The sequence below is a fragment of the Leptonychotes weddellii genome, chromosome 6, assembly GCF_054177405.1.
Source record: "Leptonychotes weddellii isolate Sample4059 chromosome 6, ASM5417740v2, whole genome shotgun sequence".
In the NCBI taxonomy this organism is placed as follows: domain Eukaryota; kingdom Metazoa; phylum Chordata; class Mammalia; order Carnivora; family Phocidae; genus Leptonychotes; species Leptonychotes weddellii.
In genome coordinates, this window is record NC_138374.1 from 70,766,443 (window position 1) to 70,787,703 (window position 21,261).

At 39.0% G+C, this 21,261-nt stretch overlaps 1 protein-coding gene and 1 long non-coding RNA gene across 10 annotated transcripts in view; one reads left to right on the top strand and one right to left on the bottom strand.

Moving 5' to 3' along the window:
- LOC115940699 (uncharacterized) overlaps window positions 1-12,284 on the bottom strand; it is a 31,941-nt gene extending 19,657 nt beyond the window's left edge. For 4 of the 9 annotated variants that reach the window (XR_004075424.2, XR_004075426.2, XR_004075421.2 and 1 more), the window contains exons 1-4: window positions 12,161-12,277; window positions 11,550-11,681; window positions 8,358-8,452; window positions 7,253-7,293 (exon numbers count right to left, since the gene is read on the bottom strand). This is a non-coding gene — a long non-coding RNA (uncharacterized LOC115940699). Of the gene's footprint in view, window positions 1-5,639; window positions 5,758-7,252; window positions 7,294-8,357; window positions 8,453-11,549; window positions 11,682-11,718 lie in introns of all 9 variants that reach the window. The other 5 variants (XR_004075423.2, XR_004075428.2, XR_004075429.2 and 2 more) reach the window with 5 other exon arrangements.
- An 18-nt stretch (window positions 12,285-12,302) lies between these two features.
- Window positions 12,303-21,261, top strand: part of ATAD1 (ATPase family AAA domain containing 1) — a 44,774-nt gene continuing 35,815 nt past the window's right edge. The window contains exons 1-2 of the mRNA XM_081824396.1: window positions 12,303-12,410; window positions 15,700-15,871. Of these exons, the coding sequence (XP_081680522.1) occupies window positions 15,710-15,871 (162 nt within the window). The 5' untranslated portion in view covers window positions 12,303-12,410; window positions 15,700-15,709. The remainder of the gene's footprint in view (window positions 12,411-15,699; window positions 15,872-21,261) is intronic.

Here is a 21,261-nt window from a genome sequence, read left to right on the forward strand (position 1 = left end):
TGGAGGGTAGGAGTCCCTGGGTGGTTCAGTCCTTGAGCGTCTGCCTTCAGCTCAGGTCATGATCCCGGGGTCCTGGGATCGAGCCCCACATCGGGCTCCCTGCTCTGCGGGAAGCCTGCTTCTCCCTCTGCCACTCCCCCTGCTCCTCATGCTCTCTCTCTCATTCTCCCTCAAATAAATGAATAAAATCTTAAAAAAAAAAAAAACTGGTCCTTTGAGAGAAATGAAATTCATAAATCTTAACCAAAAAAAAATATATAAATTATCATTATCAGGAATGAAAAAGAGGGTATCACTATAGACTCTACAGATATTACAAAGGTATTAAGGGAATTCAATAAGCATCTCTAAACACATAAATATGACAACTTAGGTAGAATTAATAATTGTTGAGAGCAAACTACCAAAACTCATCAAAAAGAAAACAGACAACTTAAAGAATCCTATAACTATAAGGACATTTTTTAAAAACCTTTCAAAATAATTTTCCAGGCCTAGATGATTACACTGTAGAATTCTACTAGACATATAAAGATGAAAGGATACCAATTCTATACAAACTATTCCAAAAAATAGAAGAGGACAGAACACTTTCCAACTCATTTTTATAAAACCAGCATTACCCTGATACCAAAACCAGACAAAGGCAATACAAAAAAAAAAGCAAAAACGAACAAAACAAAAAACCAACAAAAGCTCTAGGTTAATATTTCTCATAAACATTGACATAAAAATCAAACAAAATCTTAGCAAATTGAACACTGAAGCATTTTTTTTAATTATATGCTACAACCAAGCACGGTTTATCCTGAAAAGGCAAAGCTGCTTCAGTATTTTAAAACACCAACCAATGTAATCTATTATATTAATAGACTAAAGAAGAAAAGCTACATAACCATATCGATTGATGCAGAAATAGCACTTGAAAAAATTCAACATCCATTCAAGATTTAAAAAAAAAATTGTCAGCTAACTAAGAAAGAAGAGAACTTCCTCAACCTCATAAAGGTCATGTACAAAAGGCTAACATCTGATATCATACTTAGTGATGTAAGACTGACTACTTTCCCCTTCAGATCAGGAACAAGGCAAAGATGTTCCTTCCCACCATTGCTGTTTAACATCATACTAAAACTCCTAGCCAGGGGCGCCTGGGTGGCTCAGTCGTTAAGCGTCTGCCTTCGGCTCAGATCATGATCCCAGGGTCCTAGGATCAAGCCCCGCATCGGGCTCCCTGCTCAGCAGGAAGCCTGCTTCTGCCTCTCCCACTCCCCCTGCTTGTGTTCCCTCTCTCGCTGTGTCTCTCTCTGTCAAATAAATAAATAAAATCTTTTAATAAATAAATAAATAAAACTCCTAGCCAGTATGATAAGGCAAGAATAAGAGATAAAGGGCATGCACATTGAAAAGGGAGAAACGAAAATGTCCCTACTTGCAGATGACATGATTGAAACCAAAAGTGACCCAAAAAACTCCCCCTAGAACTGAGTTAAGGAAGGTCACAGGACATAAGGTAAAAACACAAAAACAGTCTTATCTGTATACCAGCAATGAACAACTGAAATTGATTTTTTTAAATCATTAGAATACTCCAAAATTATTTAAATACTTAAGAATAGATTTAACAAAACATAAGCAGGATCTCCACACTAAAAACTACAAAACACTAATAAAAGAAATTTTTAAAAAGCCCTAAACAAATGGGAAGACCTATTGGGGGACAAGAAACTTAACTCTCCAAGCTGATGCACAGATTTAACTCAATTCTATTAAATATCCCATCAGAATTTTTGTGGATACAGGCAAGCTGATCCTAAAATTAACATAGAAATTCAAAGGAACTAGAAAAGACAAAATAAGTTTGAAAAAGAAGAAAAAAATTGGAGGAATCCCACTACCTGATTTTTAAGTTATGCTCTAAAGCTAGATTAACAGGACAGTGTGGTCATGGTGAAGGGGTAGTCACATAGATCAGACAACAACTCAATGGAACAGAATAGAGAACCTAAAAAGACATCCTCACAAATATGGCCAATTGATTTTTGACAAAGGTCCAAAGGATCATCTTTTCCACAAAAAGCGTTAGATGTTCGTATACTTAAAAATGAACCTTAACCAAGGGGGCGCCTGGGTGGCTCAGTCATTAAGCATCTGCCTTCAGCTCAGGTCATGATCCCAGGGTCCTGGGATTGAGCCCCGCACCAGGCTCCCTGCTCAGCAGGAAGCCTGCTTCTCCCTCTCCCACTTCCCCTGCATATGTTCCCTCTCTGTCAAATAAATATATAAAATTAAAAAAAAAAAATGAACCTCAACCTAAACCTCACACTTTATACAAAAATGAACTCAAAATGTATCATAGATCTAAATGTAAAACATAAAACTTGCAGAAGAAACCTTTAGAGAGAGTCATCATGACCTGGGGTATGGCAAAGAGTTCTCACACATGACACCAAAAACATGATTCATAAATGAAAAAAAGTGATAAACTGGACTTGATCAAAATTTAAAATTTTACAAAAGATACTAGTAAGAGCATAAAAAGATAAGTTACAGACTAGAAGAAAACATTTGCAAATCACAGACCGACAAAGGCCTTGTATCTAGAATACATAAAGAACCCTCAAAGCCCAATAGTAAGAAAACAACCTAATTGTAAAATGAACCGAAGGCTTGTACAGGTGTTTCACCAAAGTAGATAAATGCATGGCAGATAAGCTCATGAAAAAATTGTTAATATCATTAGTCATTAGGGGAAATGCCATTTAAAACCACAATTAGATACCTATTAGAATACTTAGAAAATACTGATGATACCAAGTTCTGGTGAGAATGCAGAACAAATGGAATGCTCATACATTCTCGTGGAAATGCAAAATGGTCCAGCCATTGTGGAAAACAGTTGGGCAGTTACTCATAAAGTTAAAAATATGCTTATCATATGACCTAGCAATGCCACTCCTCAGTATTTATTCTAAGGAAATAAAAACTTCTGTTCACATAGATGTTTATAGCAGCTCTCGTCATAATTACCCCAAACTGGCAGCAACCTAAATGTCCTTCAGTGACTGAATGAACAAAGTGTAGTAGGATGGAATACTACTCAGCAATTAAAACGAGTGAATTATTGACATATGCACATCTTGGATGAGTCTCAAAGGCATGCCGAATAGAAGAAGCCAGTCTCAAAAGGTTACATGCTGCATGATTTAATTGCTACGTCATTCCCATAAAGACAAACCTACAGTGATGGAGAACAGATCCGTGGCTGCCAGGGGTTGAGGAGGTAATTACAAAGGAGTCGCACAAGGTAGTTTTTAAGGAGAATGAAACTGTTAATGTATCTTGATTGTGGTGGTGGTTATATGAATCCATTGTATCAGAATTCAGAGAACTGTAAACACACACACACACATATGCACACCCTGTCAATTTTACCATATGTTAATTTAAAATAAAACTCAAATAGGATATACTGTTGTTATAATATTTGAAAACAATTTGTATCAGGATAAGTTCAAGATTCAGAGGCATCCACTAAGATTCAATGACATGTAATATTCCTTTCTATCCTGAGAGAATGTGATTCCTTGAAATTATATCCTCCTAAAAATATATCTAGATCTTCCCTAATCATTTCTATAACACTGGAGGAGGTGTCTTTATCAAGGGAAAAATGCATGTGTCTTATCTTTCTTAATATTGGTTTGTTACTTCAGTGAGAGAGATGTGTTCCAAGCTTAACACACCACTCAGTACATCAACAGTCAATGAAATTAACAGTAAACTGTACCATGTAGAAGAGGTATGGAATTTCCTACTCTTGAATTTACTTCCTAGAGAATGAGATTTTAAAATCTTCTTTAAAAAAAAGAAGTAAATTTTTTTCTGTTAATAAAAGTACCAAATGAACACGTAGGTATAGCTAAATCTATGTCCTTACTTCTGCACTCTTCCTCTTCAGCTCTCAATTAAAACATGATTCATGAGAATCTATGTGAGTGTTTTCAAAATTTGTCAGTGATCTCTCACTAACTGGGGGTGGTGATAGGTACATTCCTGAAAAGTGCCTTGTTAGCTAAAACCTGGCAAGTTCAAGGTTTCACAGAAAGTAGGGAATTTACAAGAGAATAAAACAATAATATTGATAATAAAGCAGAAAAGACTATTTTCCTTCAGTTGCTCATGAGCTCATATCCTGAAAGCCATGATCTGCTATGGAAGATGGGGTTTATTTTATATTAACCACACTTCTTTTTGAAAAAGTTCTTGATGTAGCCCTTAGTATATTGATATTAAATGCTTCCTTGCATTTACTTTCTCTCTAGTAGCATTTTTGCAAGCCTTGGCAACATTCTTAGTAGCCAGCTGGTCTCTCCACAAAAGAAGGGCATGGTTTCTCCAGGCCCGGCCTCCTACTGTTATTCTCTACTTGTCATTTATGGACAGGGTGGAGAAGAGCAGACCTCCTCCATCTTTACCATCTGACCTCAAGATTGGGTTAGGGGTGCAGATGAAGGTAGGGATAACTGGAGCTAAGTCCTTTAATTTAAAGGAACTGAACTCTTCCAGACATACACAGATCAATTATTTTACAATTCAAGCATACAAATGTGAAACCACATTGTGACTAAACTAGGACGGGCAGAATGGTGGCCAACAAGGGGTTACTACACAAATCTCAGACCCCTTCCTCACTTAGTGTTTCCAACTCTACTCCCAAACGTAGAATTCAAATTTAGCATTCATTTGTTGGGTCCCGGGGGGAAGAAATTCAAACCAAAGTTGCTTCACACTCAGGCCAGAGAGAATCACAGAACCGTGGAATGACGAAGCTGGTAGAACTAGCTCAGTTCCAGAGGAAGTGACCCAGAAAGGCTATCCGACATGTGACAGGGCCACAGAGCTGACCCTTTCATTCAGTATTGTCAGAATTTCTCAAATACTGTACTCAATCATCTGCATCTTGCATGCTTGAAACTATTTTGAGAGAGGCTGTATTTGTACCTGACACTCTGGACTTGGCAATACTTTCCTGTATCGGATACAGAGACAGAATTTGGAGACGGTCACTAAAACGGAGTATCATAGACCCCCACCCTCCTATCGAATGAGGAAGAATATCTCCGGAGAGGTTTTTAGTTGTCTCCTGTTTTTGTCTACATGTGTGAGTTCACATGCTGGCAACGCTTATGATTCACTCAACTGAAGAAATAGGATTATTTACTCTTTACCCCTCCCCCCTCCAAAAAAAAATGAACAATCACTGTATTTCATGACTTTAGACACCACTCAAACTGTTTCCCCATCTACTTCCAAGAGTTCTAGGAAAGGAGTCGGGGAAGGCTCCTTCGACACTAGCCCATGAGGACAGCATGATAAGAGACTATGGAAAGCCAGTCTATCTAGCCCAAGTAGGACTGAATGAGGGATGCATTGGAATGTGGAAGGTAGAACACTGTCCAGCCTGAGATTCAAGATCATCTAGACAAAATTCTCATGTTGCTTTCAGCCGGTTAAGAATCATTAGCATCTCTTCTGCTTTTTGCACACCACCACAGGGGGAAAAAACACTGTTGGGGGGTCAACCTCTTTGTCTCCTTTCCTTAACTGTCCCCTTTGTGGCCCCCCTCCCCATTTACCTGAGAACACAGAAGACATAAAGAAACAGGTATGGGCCATGCCTCTGGCACTGGACTCATTCAGCATTGACTGCCCTCAGAGTAGTTCTGGAGTTTAAGCTTAATCATTAGCAGCGGACTGGAAAGGAGAAAGGTGCATGAAACTCTATCAGGTAGTGTTTTGAAGTTGAATGCGACTTTGAGCACAGCCAAATTAGTATACTTGATTTGTTTCCTGTACTTCTGTGACTCAAGTTACAGGCTTTTCTTTCTTTCTTTTCTTACTTACACCTTTGTTTTGTTTTTCTGGTTCTAGAAACACTGACAATAAAAAGATGAGAAGGGTGATTTTAACGTTACCTTGCCAGTACACTATTGTGGGGCTTCTCTAGGGTGAAAGAAGGTCTAGTATAATCTCCTTCTTAACATCTAAAATCAGCAAGGTTTGACCTTGTCTTTGCTTTGAAAGCCACGTACTCAGTCTCTAACCAGCTTCTTTTGCTCAGGAAAACTCCCTCAATTTCAGGAGCATTTCCATGAGTTGCACATAGTAAATGTTTTTTTTTTTTAAATGTGTTGTGCTCAAATGAATTAAATTTTATATGAAGAATAGCAGCTCTGATGTTAATGATAGTCCCCAAGTGTGATAAGAAAGTTGTAGTTTGCAAAGAAAAGATAAGACAGGCAAAGTATCGACCTCTAAAATCTCCAGTCTGCCTCAGCATCTCACCTTTACCCAATGAACTAATTTATTTTTCTTGTGCAAAACCCACTCAACAATCTAAGGGAGGAAGTTTTCCCTAAACAAATGATAAATGGGGATGAAATATAGGATAAACCTTTAGCTTTAAAAAAAAAATCAATAGCCCTGTGAGGACTTGCATTTTTATAAGATGTTTTAGTCTTTGGAACTCCATGAGAGCAAGAACTGTAAGCTCAATAAATGGCTGTTATTAGACAGATGGGAACAACAGCCAATATCAATAATGGTCTTCAGTGAACTGAGAAATATCCACATAGCTATTTTCATGGATTGATCAATATTTTAAATGTTATTGTTGGTGGCCATAAGGATGGAATCTTATAGGTCTTATATAACTATCAAAAATGGTTTATTGACTACTAATCAGTAAGAGTCAGCCAGAGAGGTGTATTAAGAGTGAGAATGAGAGAATCAAGAGGTCAAAGAGAGAGGCATGGCCCTTCACCAGTCAGAGAACACATTCCCAGACAAGGTGCTATGGTTAAAACTTTGAGAGGTGAAGTCTTCATGCAAATACTATGGAGATATGAAGGAATCTTTGTCCTTACAGACTTCTGGAAATGAGAGAACATCATTTCATAGTATAATAAAAATATGAGTATTACAATGGCATGTTTATTGAGTCCTTGCTAAGTGCCAGGCATAGAGCTCAGCACTTTCCTGATACTGTCTCATTTAATTTTCAATGCAACTCTATGGCATGCATACTGTTTTGTCCCCATATTAAAAATAGGGAAGTTGAGGCTTAGTGAGCTTAATATATGGCCCAAAGTCAAAGAGCTAGTAAAAAAAAAACAGATCATGCACTCAAACCCAGGTCTGTTGGACTGCAGTGTCCATGTTCTTAAATCCTATGGGTACCAAGACTCACCCTGATGAGACTGGTCTCTGGTGGACACATCAGGAATGGACCTATCACAACAGGGCAATAATAAACGTACGGTCAGTAAAATGGCTTGATTCCACATCTCCTATCTTTGAACCATGTCTTTCCTTCCTTTTTCTCCCTTAGTCAGGTGAAATCTGTAGGAATGGAGCCTAAAAAGCCCCATTAGATAGGTCAGATTTGGGGGAAAAATCAATTAATTAAAACACTAGTTGAGAGCGGAGGAATGGATGAAATAGGGGAAGGGGATTAAACTTCTGTTTATAAAATAAATAAGACATGGGGATGAAAAGTACGGCATCAGGAATATAGTCAACAATACTGTAATAACCTTGTATGGTGACAGATGGTGACTGTGCTTACTGTGGTGAGCACAGCGGAATGTATAGAGTTGTGGAATCATTATGTTGTACACCTGAAACTAATATAACCTTTGTGTGTCAACTACACTTCAATAAATAAACTTTAAAGAAGCATTTGTTAAGCCCCTCCTATGTCCTAGGCATCCTCTTTTCTCAAGAAGTTCACATCTGGGGCGCCTGGGTGGCTCAGTCGTTAAGCATCTGCCTTTGGCTCAGGTCATGATCCCAGGGTCCTGGGATCGAGCCCCACATTGGGCTCGGTGCTCTGCAGGAAGCCTGCTTTTCCCTCTCTCACTCCCACTGCTTGTGTTCCCTCTCTCACTGTGTCTCTCTCTGTCAAATAAATAAAATAAAATCTTAAAAAAAAAAAAAAAAGAAGTTCACATCTGATAAGAGAATACAAAAACTTAAACCCCAATTAGAATTCTGAGAGATGGATATTGTGTCGGTGCTCAGTAGAGTAAATTTGGGCGCAAACAGAATGGACACAGGATTTTAGTGTTTTTGTGCTTAGAAAAGGAGATCTCAAATTCTTCTCATCCATTTTAGTTTCACTTATGTTTCAGGGTTACAACTTATTCAAACTAATAGAGAAATGTGGGGAAAGGGGAGTTTTATGCAATCTTAATTTTTAGAATGTTAAATACCAGCACACATTCTTTTCCAAATACTTTCAAGGGCATTTTCCTCGAATCAGGTAAATGAGAGCAAGCAAGTGACCTACTTACAGCAATAAATGCTCCAGGTTATAAAGCATGGGAAGCCAAGTGCATCCTGGAAACCACAGCATCTGGTCTTGTTTTATGCTTCATCTATCAATCTGCTGTTACAGAAATTGAGAATTAATGTTTCAACTGTTTCTTCCACGTTCGCTGATGAATTCACATCTTTGTCATTCTCACCCAATCCCTCGCATCCCCTCTCCCACTGAAGAAAAGGATATGGAAGGGTATTTATGAAGGTCCTAAATGAATCCTAGGGAGATTGCTCTTTCATCTATGCTTTAAAACTTTTGCTAATGAGTCTATAGTGGGCTTAGCCTTCTTCCCAAGCAATGCCGTTTTGATCCATCCTGACTTTCCACAGACAGTATCATTTGAGCAGTACATTTTCAGTACCATATAAAAGCGAAACAATAAAACACGGCGGGTTTAAAATAAATATCCAAGTTCTAGATGATGTTTATTGCTAGCATAAACTGTAAAAAAGTCCAACTGGCAGTAGTGCTTAAGAAAAAGGATTATGTAGCGATGGAAGATTGTGGTTTAGTGCAACCCTGATAACATTAGAGAAGTACATATACACACGTTTTAAATTATGTGTAAAATTTTAAAATGTAAAAAGCATGAAAAGTAAATTTACAACATATTCTTTCAACTTTGAAAGAGCTGAACAACTTTGCTATTGTATCTGTTAGCTCTCTGTGCTTTTTATAGAATGGAGCTATCAATTCATCTTTCCACTCCTTCGATTCTGTTGAAATTCTAATTTTCCATTACTTTTGCCTTGTTGCCATCTTATTCTTTCTATTGGAGCTTCAAGCAATTTAATCTCGGTCTTTCTCGGTGCTTTTCTGGTTTCAGGTATAGCTTCATATTCTTGCTTTACTGTTCTTTCTCCAACCATCCTATTTAACTTGTCAAAAGAAACTTTTAAAAGAACCAAGGCTACCAAGTGATTATTATATTGGCATAATTACCGCTATGTAATTCTATATATTTGTTGAAGTTCTGCTCTTTCTAAATCACTGTCAAGAGAATCATTTCTAATGAGCAACAAATAGGGTCAGGTGTAGTGTGTCTGCTTATCCAAAAATTTCAGGTCTGTTTTTCCTTTCAAAGAGATTTTATTCTGAATCTCAACGTGAGACTTCCTTGCCTTGATTTTTTGCTATACACCATCTGACTTAATGGTTCAGCTGACCAGACAGGCTTTTGGAGCTGGAACATAGAGGTTTTTGTAAAAATACATCTAAAATCATCACTGACTAGAGCAGTTTTTTCAAGTATCCAAAACTATCTCAGATGCTTATTCAAAATTCAAATCCCCAAAACCTAGAGCAGTTAAATGGGAGCTTCTAAGTCTATAATGTAGGAATCTGCATTTTGCCAAGTTGTCCAAGTGAACAGACCCAGAATGAAATCTGAGAACCCCTAATCTAAGGAATCCCTTCCCCTTCAGGGTCTAGTGCAAAGATTCACTTTGGCTGTGGAGCAAATTAATCACACTCCCATCCAACTAACAAACGTAAAGGATAATTCAGTTCTAAGTGGGAAGAACTGCCATAAACTGTTCTGGGAGGCATTGGTAAAAAACAAAACAAAACAAAACAAAAACAAAAACAAAAAACCCAAAACCCAACTTTCTATAATAAACGTCATAATTATTTTTAATATCTTGATTCTAACAATCACAAGGGGAAGGCCCAGAAAGTCTACAAAAAAATCTGTTGTCATAATTTCCTGATTAATGTTATACATAATGAATTATTTATTGAGCCCCTACTGTGGGCCAAATATGGTGTTTTGTGCTGCCAGGAATTATATAAAGCTATCCTAGGATGAAAAGCATATGTTCACTCAGCTCTATTCTGGAAGAACTTAGCTGATTTAGTGATAGCTGGAAATGAACATGCATGATATGTGAGAAGACAGTAATTTGATGTCTTAGGACCCAGACATAAGAGGCTTCTTGAAAATTTGCTAAATGAAAATTAGGTCCAAAAGGTATAGGTGCAGATAGCAGGTACTTGGTTTATAGCCAAATCACTGAAAAAGAAATGAGTAGAGAATTTATTTGGGGGCACACAGACTCTTTATGGCCAGTCTTGACTACTTTACCAACAACTTCCTGTACGATCATAGTCCAGGTGAATTGAGACTAGATGCAATCATATCTGGAGTTCCACTTCATTCTAGAATCCATATAAGATGTCCCTAATAGAGGATCAACTCCTCATGGTTTGCCTAAGACTTTCCCTGATTTAGCATCCAAAGTCCTATGTTCCAAAAACCCACTTAGTGTCAGACAAACTGGGTAGATTGGCCACCCTGGTCCTCAGCATAGCAGCGGAGGTCTTTGGTACATTTTCACTCAGTGAATGATGGAAGTCCATTACCATCTTGAATTTCTCAGCTCATTTTCCTTACTGGTGAGCCGATCTTAGTGGGCCACCTTAAGTTCTTTCCTTCAGCAATCTCTATCTTTTAGCTCTGTCAATGTATGCTCCCAGGAGCATCCCAAGCAATGACTCAGACTGAGGATAATCCCAGGGAACCAAAGGAGAGTCTCTTCCAAGACTACTTTTTTGGTTTGCTTTGGTTTGGTAAACACTGTCCTGGTCTTATAATCATCCTGTTCTTCCCAAAGTTCTATATCCTCTCTAAATAACGAGTCTAGTTCTCTTAAACCTAGCTTCATATCATTCAGTATTAAATTCCATTCTGATTCTTGTTAATGAACCCAATCATAGTTTTTAAAATATTACACATCCCTGCCATCCCATCCTCACCTTTTAAAGACTTACAACTTCGTCATTTCATGGTCTTCTTTCAACTAGACTTAAATAGAACTGGTATTAAATTACTATCTCAAAGAGAAAGTGTAAAGGGTAGGGTCTGAATTAAATTTGGTTCCAGTGAAATTTGCCTATTAGGTACATGAACTTAGGAAAGTTTTTCTCCCTAGGCCTCAAAATTTGCTCGTCAATAAAAACAGAAAATTAAGAGGATGGGTTTTTTTGGAGGAATTTGGATTATGGATGTGAAGCACATAGTAGCAGATCACGGGACACCTAGTAGGCATTCATAGCATACACTAACTCCTACAATCAGGCTGCAGAATTTTAGACATCAAAGATGATGTCTAAAGCAGAAAGGCACAAACTGCCCTCCGGAGGAGGGTAGTCTTGCTGCCTCTACCTGAAGAAAGCGATGCTTCTTCTATCTGGAAACAGTGGCGAATATCATCTCACCCCCTGGCAGTCTGTGTGTTCAGGTGGCGCTGGCTTTCAGGTTTGCTCCCTTGGGACCTCTTGTGTCACGTCTCTCGTTCTGGAAAGGGGAAGGTGGAGAAGAAAAAGGGAAGTACCTGAAATGCAAATCCTGCAACCAGATAACCTATTCTGTCCCGACTGCCGGTCCTGCTTGGGTGGGCTGCAAAGTCGTTTCACATGGCTTTCAGGCGCCACCCCCAGGTGTTTGTTAGCGCAGAGACGGGGGAGGAGGGTGAGCTCACCGTGGAAACTGAAAGGCAGATGGTGAGGGGTGGGGGTGGCCATGCGCGTCAGCGCTTTGGCTAAAGAACAGACAGAACAGGAGCCTGCCGGTGTGCACGCGGGGTGAGGGGCGAGGGGCGGGCGGAAGACTGAAGGAGAAGTCGGGGAGAACTCTGCGGGGATGCACAGCATTTCTTCGCACTCTGGAAAAGGCTCCCGGATTTGTCAGGGTCGCGCCCGGAGCCCGCGAGCTCGGCAGGGACCTGCTGTGATTAGCGCCTTCCCCTATCCCATCTCAGTAGCTAAACTCCGAACCTCGGTGAGTGCTCTAAGCCGCCGCACCTGCTGCACGGAAAACGTCAGCCCCTCCCGCCGCGTCACCCACCCCCCACGCCTTGTCTGAAACCCGGAAGTGCGCCCTCTCCTCGCCGACGGCCGAGGGCGGCGCATGCTCCGTGCGAGGGGGCGGGGTACCGTCCCCGCCGGAAGCATTCTCTCCCAGGCGGCGTTTCCTTCCTGTGTGAGGCTGGCTGAGGGCTCCTGCTGCCTCAGTGTCCACCCCGGGGTGAGTAGCGGGGTCTTCCGGGGCCTCGAGGGACGAGCGCGGGATCCCGCTGAGCTCCCTTGGGGACCGGCTGGGATCTGGGAGGCCGCGCGAGGAGGATCACCGCGCCTTCCTCTCACGCCCCTCCTCCGTGCCGCCCCCCGGCTTTCCGCAGCCCTTGGTATCCTGCGGATTAATCTCCAAGGGCGTCCCGGGCCTCGCCTTGGCTTCCGGCCCGGCCTAGGCCCTTGGGTCTCTGTTAGCGCTGCCCCCCCCCCCCACATGTATGCCACTTGCGAGGGACTCTCGGTAGACAGCCGGGTCGCCGCGGGGCCTGGGGGCGTCCCGGGCGACCTCGGCACCGGCGGTCCTAGGCGGAGGCGGCCGGATGGAGCCGGGTGTGACTGTCGCACGGGCACTGCCACTACCGAGTGCAAAGGCGGGGGGGGTTCTTCAGGCCCGGGCACGCTCTCGCAGAGGATGGTGCTGTTAATAATAACCTGTCCTTTATGGGAGGGTTGGCAGTCATTGTCACAGGCTGTGTTCCTAGGGCCTTGTTGCCCTCCAGACTGGGACTTCGGGGTTGAGAAAAACTTTTCTACAACCCTGCAATGAATTAGGACAGAAACACCATACTCTCGGTCCCTAACCTCTCAGTAGATTGCTCACTGTCGAGGTGGTACGATTTCTAAAGTTTTCTATCCTGAAACCGAGAACTCTTTAAATGAAACTGGTGTCGTGTTTGCCTAACAGATAACCGTGCATTGCAGGGTTTTGCCATATTTCTTAGTTGTACATAATAGCGTCTGTATACTTGCGTATTTTGTTGATTTTTAATATTTATTTATACAAGATTGAAAAACATTCCGTACTGTTGTGTGCACACGCAGCTTTTGTTGTGTATTCTGCTGCAGTGCTACTGTAACGGCCTTATATTGCAGGTGGATCCGTGTCGTATGAACGATAGATGAGTGGACAATAAAGTATATACGGTTACAAACTACAAGTAGGAGTTTCGGTTTCATTTCAGGATTTTAAAGTCATTGTGGAAGATGCACTACTGGTTTAAACATGGCCGTAGGTCTAGAGTACTGCAGGTACTAATTTAAATATAGGAAAACGTATAGTTAACAGGTTTTATGTCTTGAAATTTTTTATAGGATTAAAAATTGTCATTGTCTCGGCGACTGGGATGTACTGAAACTTGCCCTAGTTGTTCATGTAGTTCCGGGAACATCCAGTAGGTGGCGGTTCTCTCGCTACTAACTCAAACTTTGAAAATAAAATGTTTTATTTAAATATCACTAGTTTTCACAGATTAAGTTAATAAAACCTTGATTTTTGCCTGTTGGTTTATTTACATCAATGAATAATATCCCTGCGTCATAATATCACATCTTCCAGCTGAACTTTCAAATTTACTCTGTTAAAATGAAGGCTAGGGAAGTCACTTTTTTAGTGGAGTATTGTTAACTCATCTTTAGGAATCCATGCGGATGGATAAAAGCACACTTGAATTTGTTGCATGAGTAGAGATTTTAATTAGGTGGCTTTTCCTCCTTAGCTCCATTTATAGAGATATAATTAATAACTGAACTGTATTCCTTGAGGACAGTAATTGTATCTTGGCCGTTATTGTATGCCCAGTATATAGTAGGCATTATATATACATGTTCAATAGGTGCTTTATGGTGTGAATTAAATCACTTAATGTCCCTAGGTCAAAGGTTCTTCATCTGAAATGAAGGCTTTCAATTATTTTGTTGTTAAGTTAAATAACGTACTATTGTGAAGTAAATGGCTCCTCGTAATGGAGAAACGTGGAACCCTTGACTTTTTTTGGGAAATCGTTCAAAATCTGGCAGCAGTTTTGTTGGAATGATTGAGTGGGAAGTGTTTCTGCAGTTGCAGTTTATCTGTTGAACAGATAATTACTGAATAGTGTCTCTTGTATGTGACAGAAAGATGAAGAAGGTAAAGTTGGTTTTTGAAGTTTGGATAGAAATTGACTAATCCTAGATAAAGGGAGAGAAATGACCTGTCCCAGGGTACCAGACAAGTATGGTGGAGGGAAAATACACATGGCATTTTCAGATACCAGTGACTCCAGCTATTGAAAGTTCTTACTGAGAAGTAGTGAGAAAATGCTTAAATGTTACTCTTTAAGGCTAGGTTAGGATGGTCTGGAACACTTGGAAATCCTGTAAGTAAAAGGAAAGCTTTGAAGTCTTTTTATCAGGGAGAAGTATATACTCTTGAATGGAAGGGGGGAGGTATCTAAGAAGAATTTAAAAATCGTTGGAGCTATTCCAGAGGGAGGGAAGTGAAGAAGATCTTTAATTGAGTAGTAGTAGTGACAAGGGAAACTAATTTTAGTGGAGGACCATAGATACGAATCTATGCAGTTCCTAATTTTTACCGGTTGCTGAGCCATCTGTGCAAATTCTGATTTATTCCTGTTCACATGAGTGCAGAATATAATCTCTCTCTCTTTTTCACATAGCATAGCATTCAGCATAGTCCTATGCCATGAGAGGAAAATGGCATTATTAGAATCTGAGATCCTGTCTTCCAAAATATGACAGTCCCATCGTCCCTAACAACCTTATTGTTCTGGGTAGTTATTGCCTTATTGACAGGGCTGTGCATGCCTTCTGCAAGCCTGTATGTGATTGAGGTAGCTGTTCAGAGATGTAGGTAAAAGTAGGCACGCTGTCTCCTTTTTTCCTCTCCGTCTCAGGTGACTACTATACTGTGGTTCAAAAATGTGTGAAGATTCTAGTGCTTCATATTTAGCTGGGTGGTTGGAAACAGTAGGATGGCATTTAATGTCACTTATTAATAGAGAAAATGGCATGTTTAAATTTAAGCAGGCCTTGAAAACCTGAAAAGTAAGCCTGAGGAAAAAGTGAGTCTGTTCAGTTTCAGTTTCACTCAAAAATTGCCTGTTGTACATTGTACTGAGAAGAAATTCTTACCATCACATTAGTAAAGTATTTCATTGTATCTCTAGATTTTCTGAAATAGTTATTTAAAAGCTGTTTAAAAGAGTAAATACCGTAAGATGTTGACCGTATTATTGCAGAATTATCGTCTGCTTAAATTATATGAGCTTTAAGGAAAATTCATTTAAAAAGTCTAATAAACCTCAGTTTTTAGTATGTTCATTTTTCCTTAAAATAAAATACTTTAAGGCAGGTAATGTTGAATTTGACTAGAAGTTAGTTTTTCTTGCTAAGTTTAAGCTACTTATCAGTCTCCCAATTGTAATGAATCTAGTTATTAGTGACATTTCTGTTTGTCTTTTAAGGTTAATCAAGATGGTACATGCTGAAGCTTTTTCTCGTCCCTTGAGTCGGAATGAAGTTGTTGGTTTAATTTTCCGTTTGACGATATTTGGTGCAGTAACATACTTTACAATCAAATGGATGGTAGATGCAATTGATCCAACCAGAAAGCAAAAAGTAGAAGCTCAGAAACAGGTATGACTGAAATGTTTGAGGATCATTTTTTCTTGTAGCTAGCTAGTATTTTTCCATTAAACTGAGGATATAGAATTATAAATGAATTAGAAGTTCTCTAAGACCCATGTGAAAATGTGTTTGAATGTCCTATTTAATTTCATTATTCCTAAAAAAGTATTCGTTTTTCAAATCCTTTCTAACTGTATAACTTCTCAGGATAAAAGGGGTGAAAAATAAAGATATTCCAGTATTTTGTTGTGAACATCTTCATTAGAATATTTTTGTCAGCTAATGAATGAAGGAATCTAGGTAAAAGATTTCAACAGACTAAACAAAAACAACTTATCTTGAGTAATGGTATGCATTTTGCTTTGTAGACATTTGAAATGTGGGTAATACTGATCAGCTGTCAGTCTTACACTTGGAAACTCACTAATTTCTAATTAAGAAATTGCTAAATATTACTATTTTTTAATATAAGTAGTAGGTTTGTTTGTTTATTTTCAGTAACTTCCTCTTGTGGTCATTTTCTTATGAGGATGACATATCTGTTTTAGTTTCTATTCTTGCTCAAAAAAGTAAAAGCCTTACAGGAGCCTTTCACGTTTTTCTTGCTGTTTGAGGGCAAGATGTTTATATTCATTGATTTTTAGATTCCTTCTGAGTGTTGTGACTGTGATGCATTCAGTAAACATTTACTGAGCTCCTAGTAAATTCTCGGTGGCAAGGATAAAAGATAAATAAATCTTGTTCTTTCAAAATGCTATAGGCTAGTGTGGCAGACCAGGGTGTACATAAGTGAGTGCTTTACAGTACTATGCATAGCTCTTAAATCAGTGAAAATCACCGTTTTGTGACTACTGCTTACTATTTGTATCCGAAAAGCAATTTGAACAGTTGTGAGTTTGTTCCCTGAATTTGATTATACAATAGTTGATTCAGGGTCTAGATTATATCATAATATCACTCAATTTATAACTCTCTAAGAAGTCTGACCAGTGCAGTGTGTGTGTGTGTGTGTGTGTGTGTGTGTGCGCGCGCGCATGTGTTAATTAAGTATATCCATGTGTCAGCTGAAGTGCAACTTTTCCTGCCACCTACATGATGCAAGTCAGTTTGAGTCTGAGGCCAAAGTATTGGTAAGTCATACCATTTTCAAAAGTTTTAAGGGCTGCCTGGGTGGCTCAGTCATTAAGCGTCTGCCTTCAGCTCAGGTCATGATCCCAGGGTCCTGAGATCAGCCCTGTATCGGGCTCCCTGCTCGGCGGGAAGCCTGCTTCTCCCTCTCCCACTCCCCCTGCTTGTGTTCCTTCTCTCACTGTGTCTCTCTCTGTCAAATAAATAAATAAAATCTTAAAAAAAAAAGTCTTAAAAGCAGAGATGTGACTATTAAAACAGAGAATTTTGTTGTTTATTTCCGTGGCTTCTAAGAGCTCCTGGAACACCCATATGGAAGACGTAGAAAGCCAAACACAGGTATTAAATAACACATGAATGGATTGTTACCTTTAAGCCTTTATTGAGAATGTATGCATAGTATTGTAAATATCATTTACATGATGTATTAGATTCTGCATCTGTCCTCATAGTGCCCGTGGTAGGGTAAAAAGACTTGTCCATGATAATATAAATTATAATAGTAGCATATTCTAATTGCCTAATGAGTAGACAAAAACTATGGCATTTAGAGAAAGGAGCAGTCACTAATGATTGAGGTAGTTGAGGATGGCTTCATGAAAGAGTTTGGCCACTAGAATAGGCAAGGACAATTTGAAGTAGATCATGAACAGAATCTTGACGATTGTAGGAATAGCAAGACCTGTTGCAGGAATAGTAAAAAGACTAGTCAGATTGGAATAGAGGGTTTATGCAACTAACTAGTAGAATTTGGAGGGAGAGGTAAGGGATTAAAGTGTGAAGTCGGGGAAAAGACTTCTACTTTTCCTTACTCTGTTCTTTTTGAACAGAGGCTGATTAAAAAAAAAAAAAAAAAAGCCACAGCATTTTATAAGTCATCATCAACCAAGAAGGAGGCATGCTGTTTGCTTGGTCAGCGGCTGTAGCTTCTCCGATAGCCTTCCTCTCTTCCTTCCTTACCTCCCTGGCCAGCTACTGAAATACCCTATTGACCAGTTGAAGTCTTCTGTATAGGCAGTGATAAACTACTAAACTATCAAACTGCCTATTAAAGATTTTTGAGTATGTGGGTGATATGCAAAGGAATGTTTTAAGGATAATTAACTTCACAGTAGTATATAGCAGGAACTCGGGTTAGGGAGACTAGAAGCAAGATCTGTTGCATAGACTTAACCAGATTGCAGTAGGCCTGGCAAAGATTTAGAATAAGGGGGTGACAAAAGGAATGGAATGGGTGAAATAGACTAATAAGAATGAATGCTGGAAGGACTTTGTGATGATACGGGAAAAGAAAAAGGACATCTTACAAATGAATCCAAGATTTGTTTGGAGTCCTCGAAGACTCATAGTATTTCATTGAGGTTTAGAAACTGATAGATGGGCAAGTTTATGGGAAGATGATATTTGATTTGGGCATATTGAGTTTGTGTTGGTGGTAGGCATCCAGAGGAATATGTTCATCCAGCAGTTAATGGTAGGTCTCAGTCTCAGAGAAAAGGTCAGTCCTTAGAGGTTCCTCATCAGATGCTCAGAAGTAGTTGGGCTTATTAGAGAAGTGAGTCTCAACTGGGATGCCATAGGCCCCAGGGTTATTCTTGTGTAGGTATGTATCATTTGTGGGGTTTTCCCCACCTTCCTCCTACCACCATCGGGATTTATACATTCAAATATTTGTTGAGAGCTTTTCTTGTAATTGTGAATATAATAAATGCTGATGACTGTATTGGGAGTGATGAGGTCTCTAAAGGAGGTGCTATCAAACCCCATAAATAGTTGGCTAAAGGATAAGCCTTCATTTAGGGAATGGGAAGAGGAAGTGAAGCCAGTGGAGAATGAACAGGTTGGTTAGGGTAACTAGATATCTGGACTGACCTTCCTGCTAAAAGCAACTAAATGATCTAGATAAAATATATTTTTTAATCTTCTTAAAGGTATTCATGAGCTAGCAAGAAAGTAAGAAATTCAGGTAAAAAACTGGAGGCAAAGATTGAAAAAGATAACATGAGCTTGATGGCCAGCTTTCACATTGGGGGGAATTTGCTGAAGCTGCTGAATTTGAACTTCTGTTTTTATGGCCCAGAGGAGCTCAGGATACAAAGCACAGGACCATTCCAAGGTAGGATGTCTCATAGACAATACTCCCATAAATCTTTGACTCCAAAAGAGTATATCCTCTTTGGTAATTACCTAAAGATAAAGATATAAGAGTGGTTTAAAAAGAGAAATTTAAGCCATACACTAGCTGAAGTGACACATATAAACTGTAGACACAGAAAGGTTGAAAATTAAAAGATGGAAAATGCCTCTACCATACAAAGAGAAAGCTGGTTGAACACAAACTTTAAGGCAAAAATACTATTAGGGAAAATAAGGTTCATTACAGAGTGATTAAAGATTCAATTCACCAAGAAATACAATATTTATTTGTGTACATCTATTAATATAGCTTCAAAATACATAAAGCAAAAAATTGATAAAACTGTAGGGAGAAATAACATATCCGTCATCATGGTGGGAGGTTTTTAACATTGCTTTCAGTTAGTGGTAGATGAAATATTAAAAAAAAACTTTTTTTTATTCCAGTATAGTTAACATACAGTGTTATATTAGCTTCAGGTGTAAAATATAGTGATACAACAATTCTCTACATTACTCAGTGCTCATCATGATAGGTGTACTCTTAATCCCATTCCCGTTTCACCGATTTCACCCCCCACCTACTCACCTCCACTCTGGTATCCATCTGTTTTTTCTCCATAGTTAAGTGTGTGTTTGGATTAGATTATTTGGGGGGGGTTGGTTAGTGTTGAGTTGTATAAATTCTTTATATAATTTGGATACTGATCTCTTATTGGATATGTCATTTGCAAATATCTTCTCTTATTCAGTGGATTGTCTTTTAGTTTTGTTGATTGCTTCCCTTTTTTGCTGTGCAGAAGCTTATTATTTTGATGTAGTCAGATGAAACTTTTTTTTTTTTAATGGGTAAAGATATCGCAGATTTACGAAAGTAACAGCATTATCTAGTGGCCACATATAGTATATTGTGCTTCAGAAAATGCAGGGGTATTTAAAAAGGACCCATGTAAGATTTGTGAAATTTAACCAAATGCTAAGTTGTAAAGCAGATGTCAAGTTTCATAGCACTGGTAGCATGTTTGTTACATTCCCTGGCTCCAGCGCAGAACAGGAAGATCGTTAAACATCCAATAAGTTTGGAAAGTAAGAACCATCTTTAAAGAACTCCTAGGTAAAAGAAAACATAGTAGAAATTAGAAAATATTTATGATGAGGGCACCTGGGTGGCTCAGTCGGTTAAGCATCTGCCTTCGGCTCAGGTCACGATCTCAGGGTCCTGGGATCGAGTCCCGCGTTGGGCTCCCCGCCCAACAGGGAGTCTGCTTCTCCCTTTGCCTCTCCCCCCACTTGTTCTCTCAATCTTGCTCTCATGCTCTCTCAAATAAATAAATAAAATCTTTAAAAATAAATAAAGAGCATGAAAGAAAGGTACAGTATTAACAAGAATATGAATTTGCTGTTCCTCTTGGCTCTGTATTCATCTTCATTTGTCTAGAGCTCACCTCGGGCTCCCTGCTCAACGGGTCTGCTTCTCCCTCTCCTTCTGCCCCTCCCCCTGCTCATGTGCACACACACGCGTGCGTTCTCTCTCTCTTTCAAGTAAAAACTTAAAGAAAATAGGATTGAATTAAACTTAATTATTAATGTTTAGAGAGAAATTTATAGTCTTAAGTGTTTGTTAGAAAAGAAAGTGATTAATAAAGTAAATCAAACTTAAGCTCAAGAAAAGATTTTAACATAAACCCATGGATAATGAAAGAAGGGAAATAATAGGAAGACAAATTAGTAAGAAATAGAATATACAATAGAGAGTGAATAAAAATACAGAAAATGAAAAGACAGTAAAGAAAATCAGTGAAACCAAAAAGTTGGTTATTTGAATATACAAAAATATTTGACAGTTTTGTAAAACCAAGAAAAAAATGAAGCCACCAATAAATATTACTGGGAATGATAGAGGAGACGTAATGGCGATGCTGCAGACATTAAAAATAAGGAAAATTAATAACTGCCAATAAATTTAAAAACTTTAGATGATACAGATGGACTCTTAGAAAAATATAAATTGCCATAACTGACTTAAGAATTAGACATGAATAGTTAGTCCCATACCTATGAAATAAGTTAATATTGGACATATATATTGATAAAGAATAGTCCAGGCCCATAGAATTTTTTTTTAATTTTTTTTT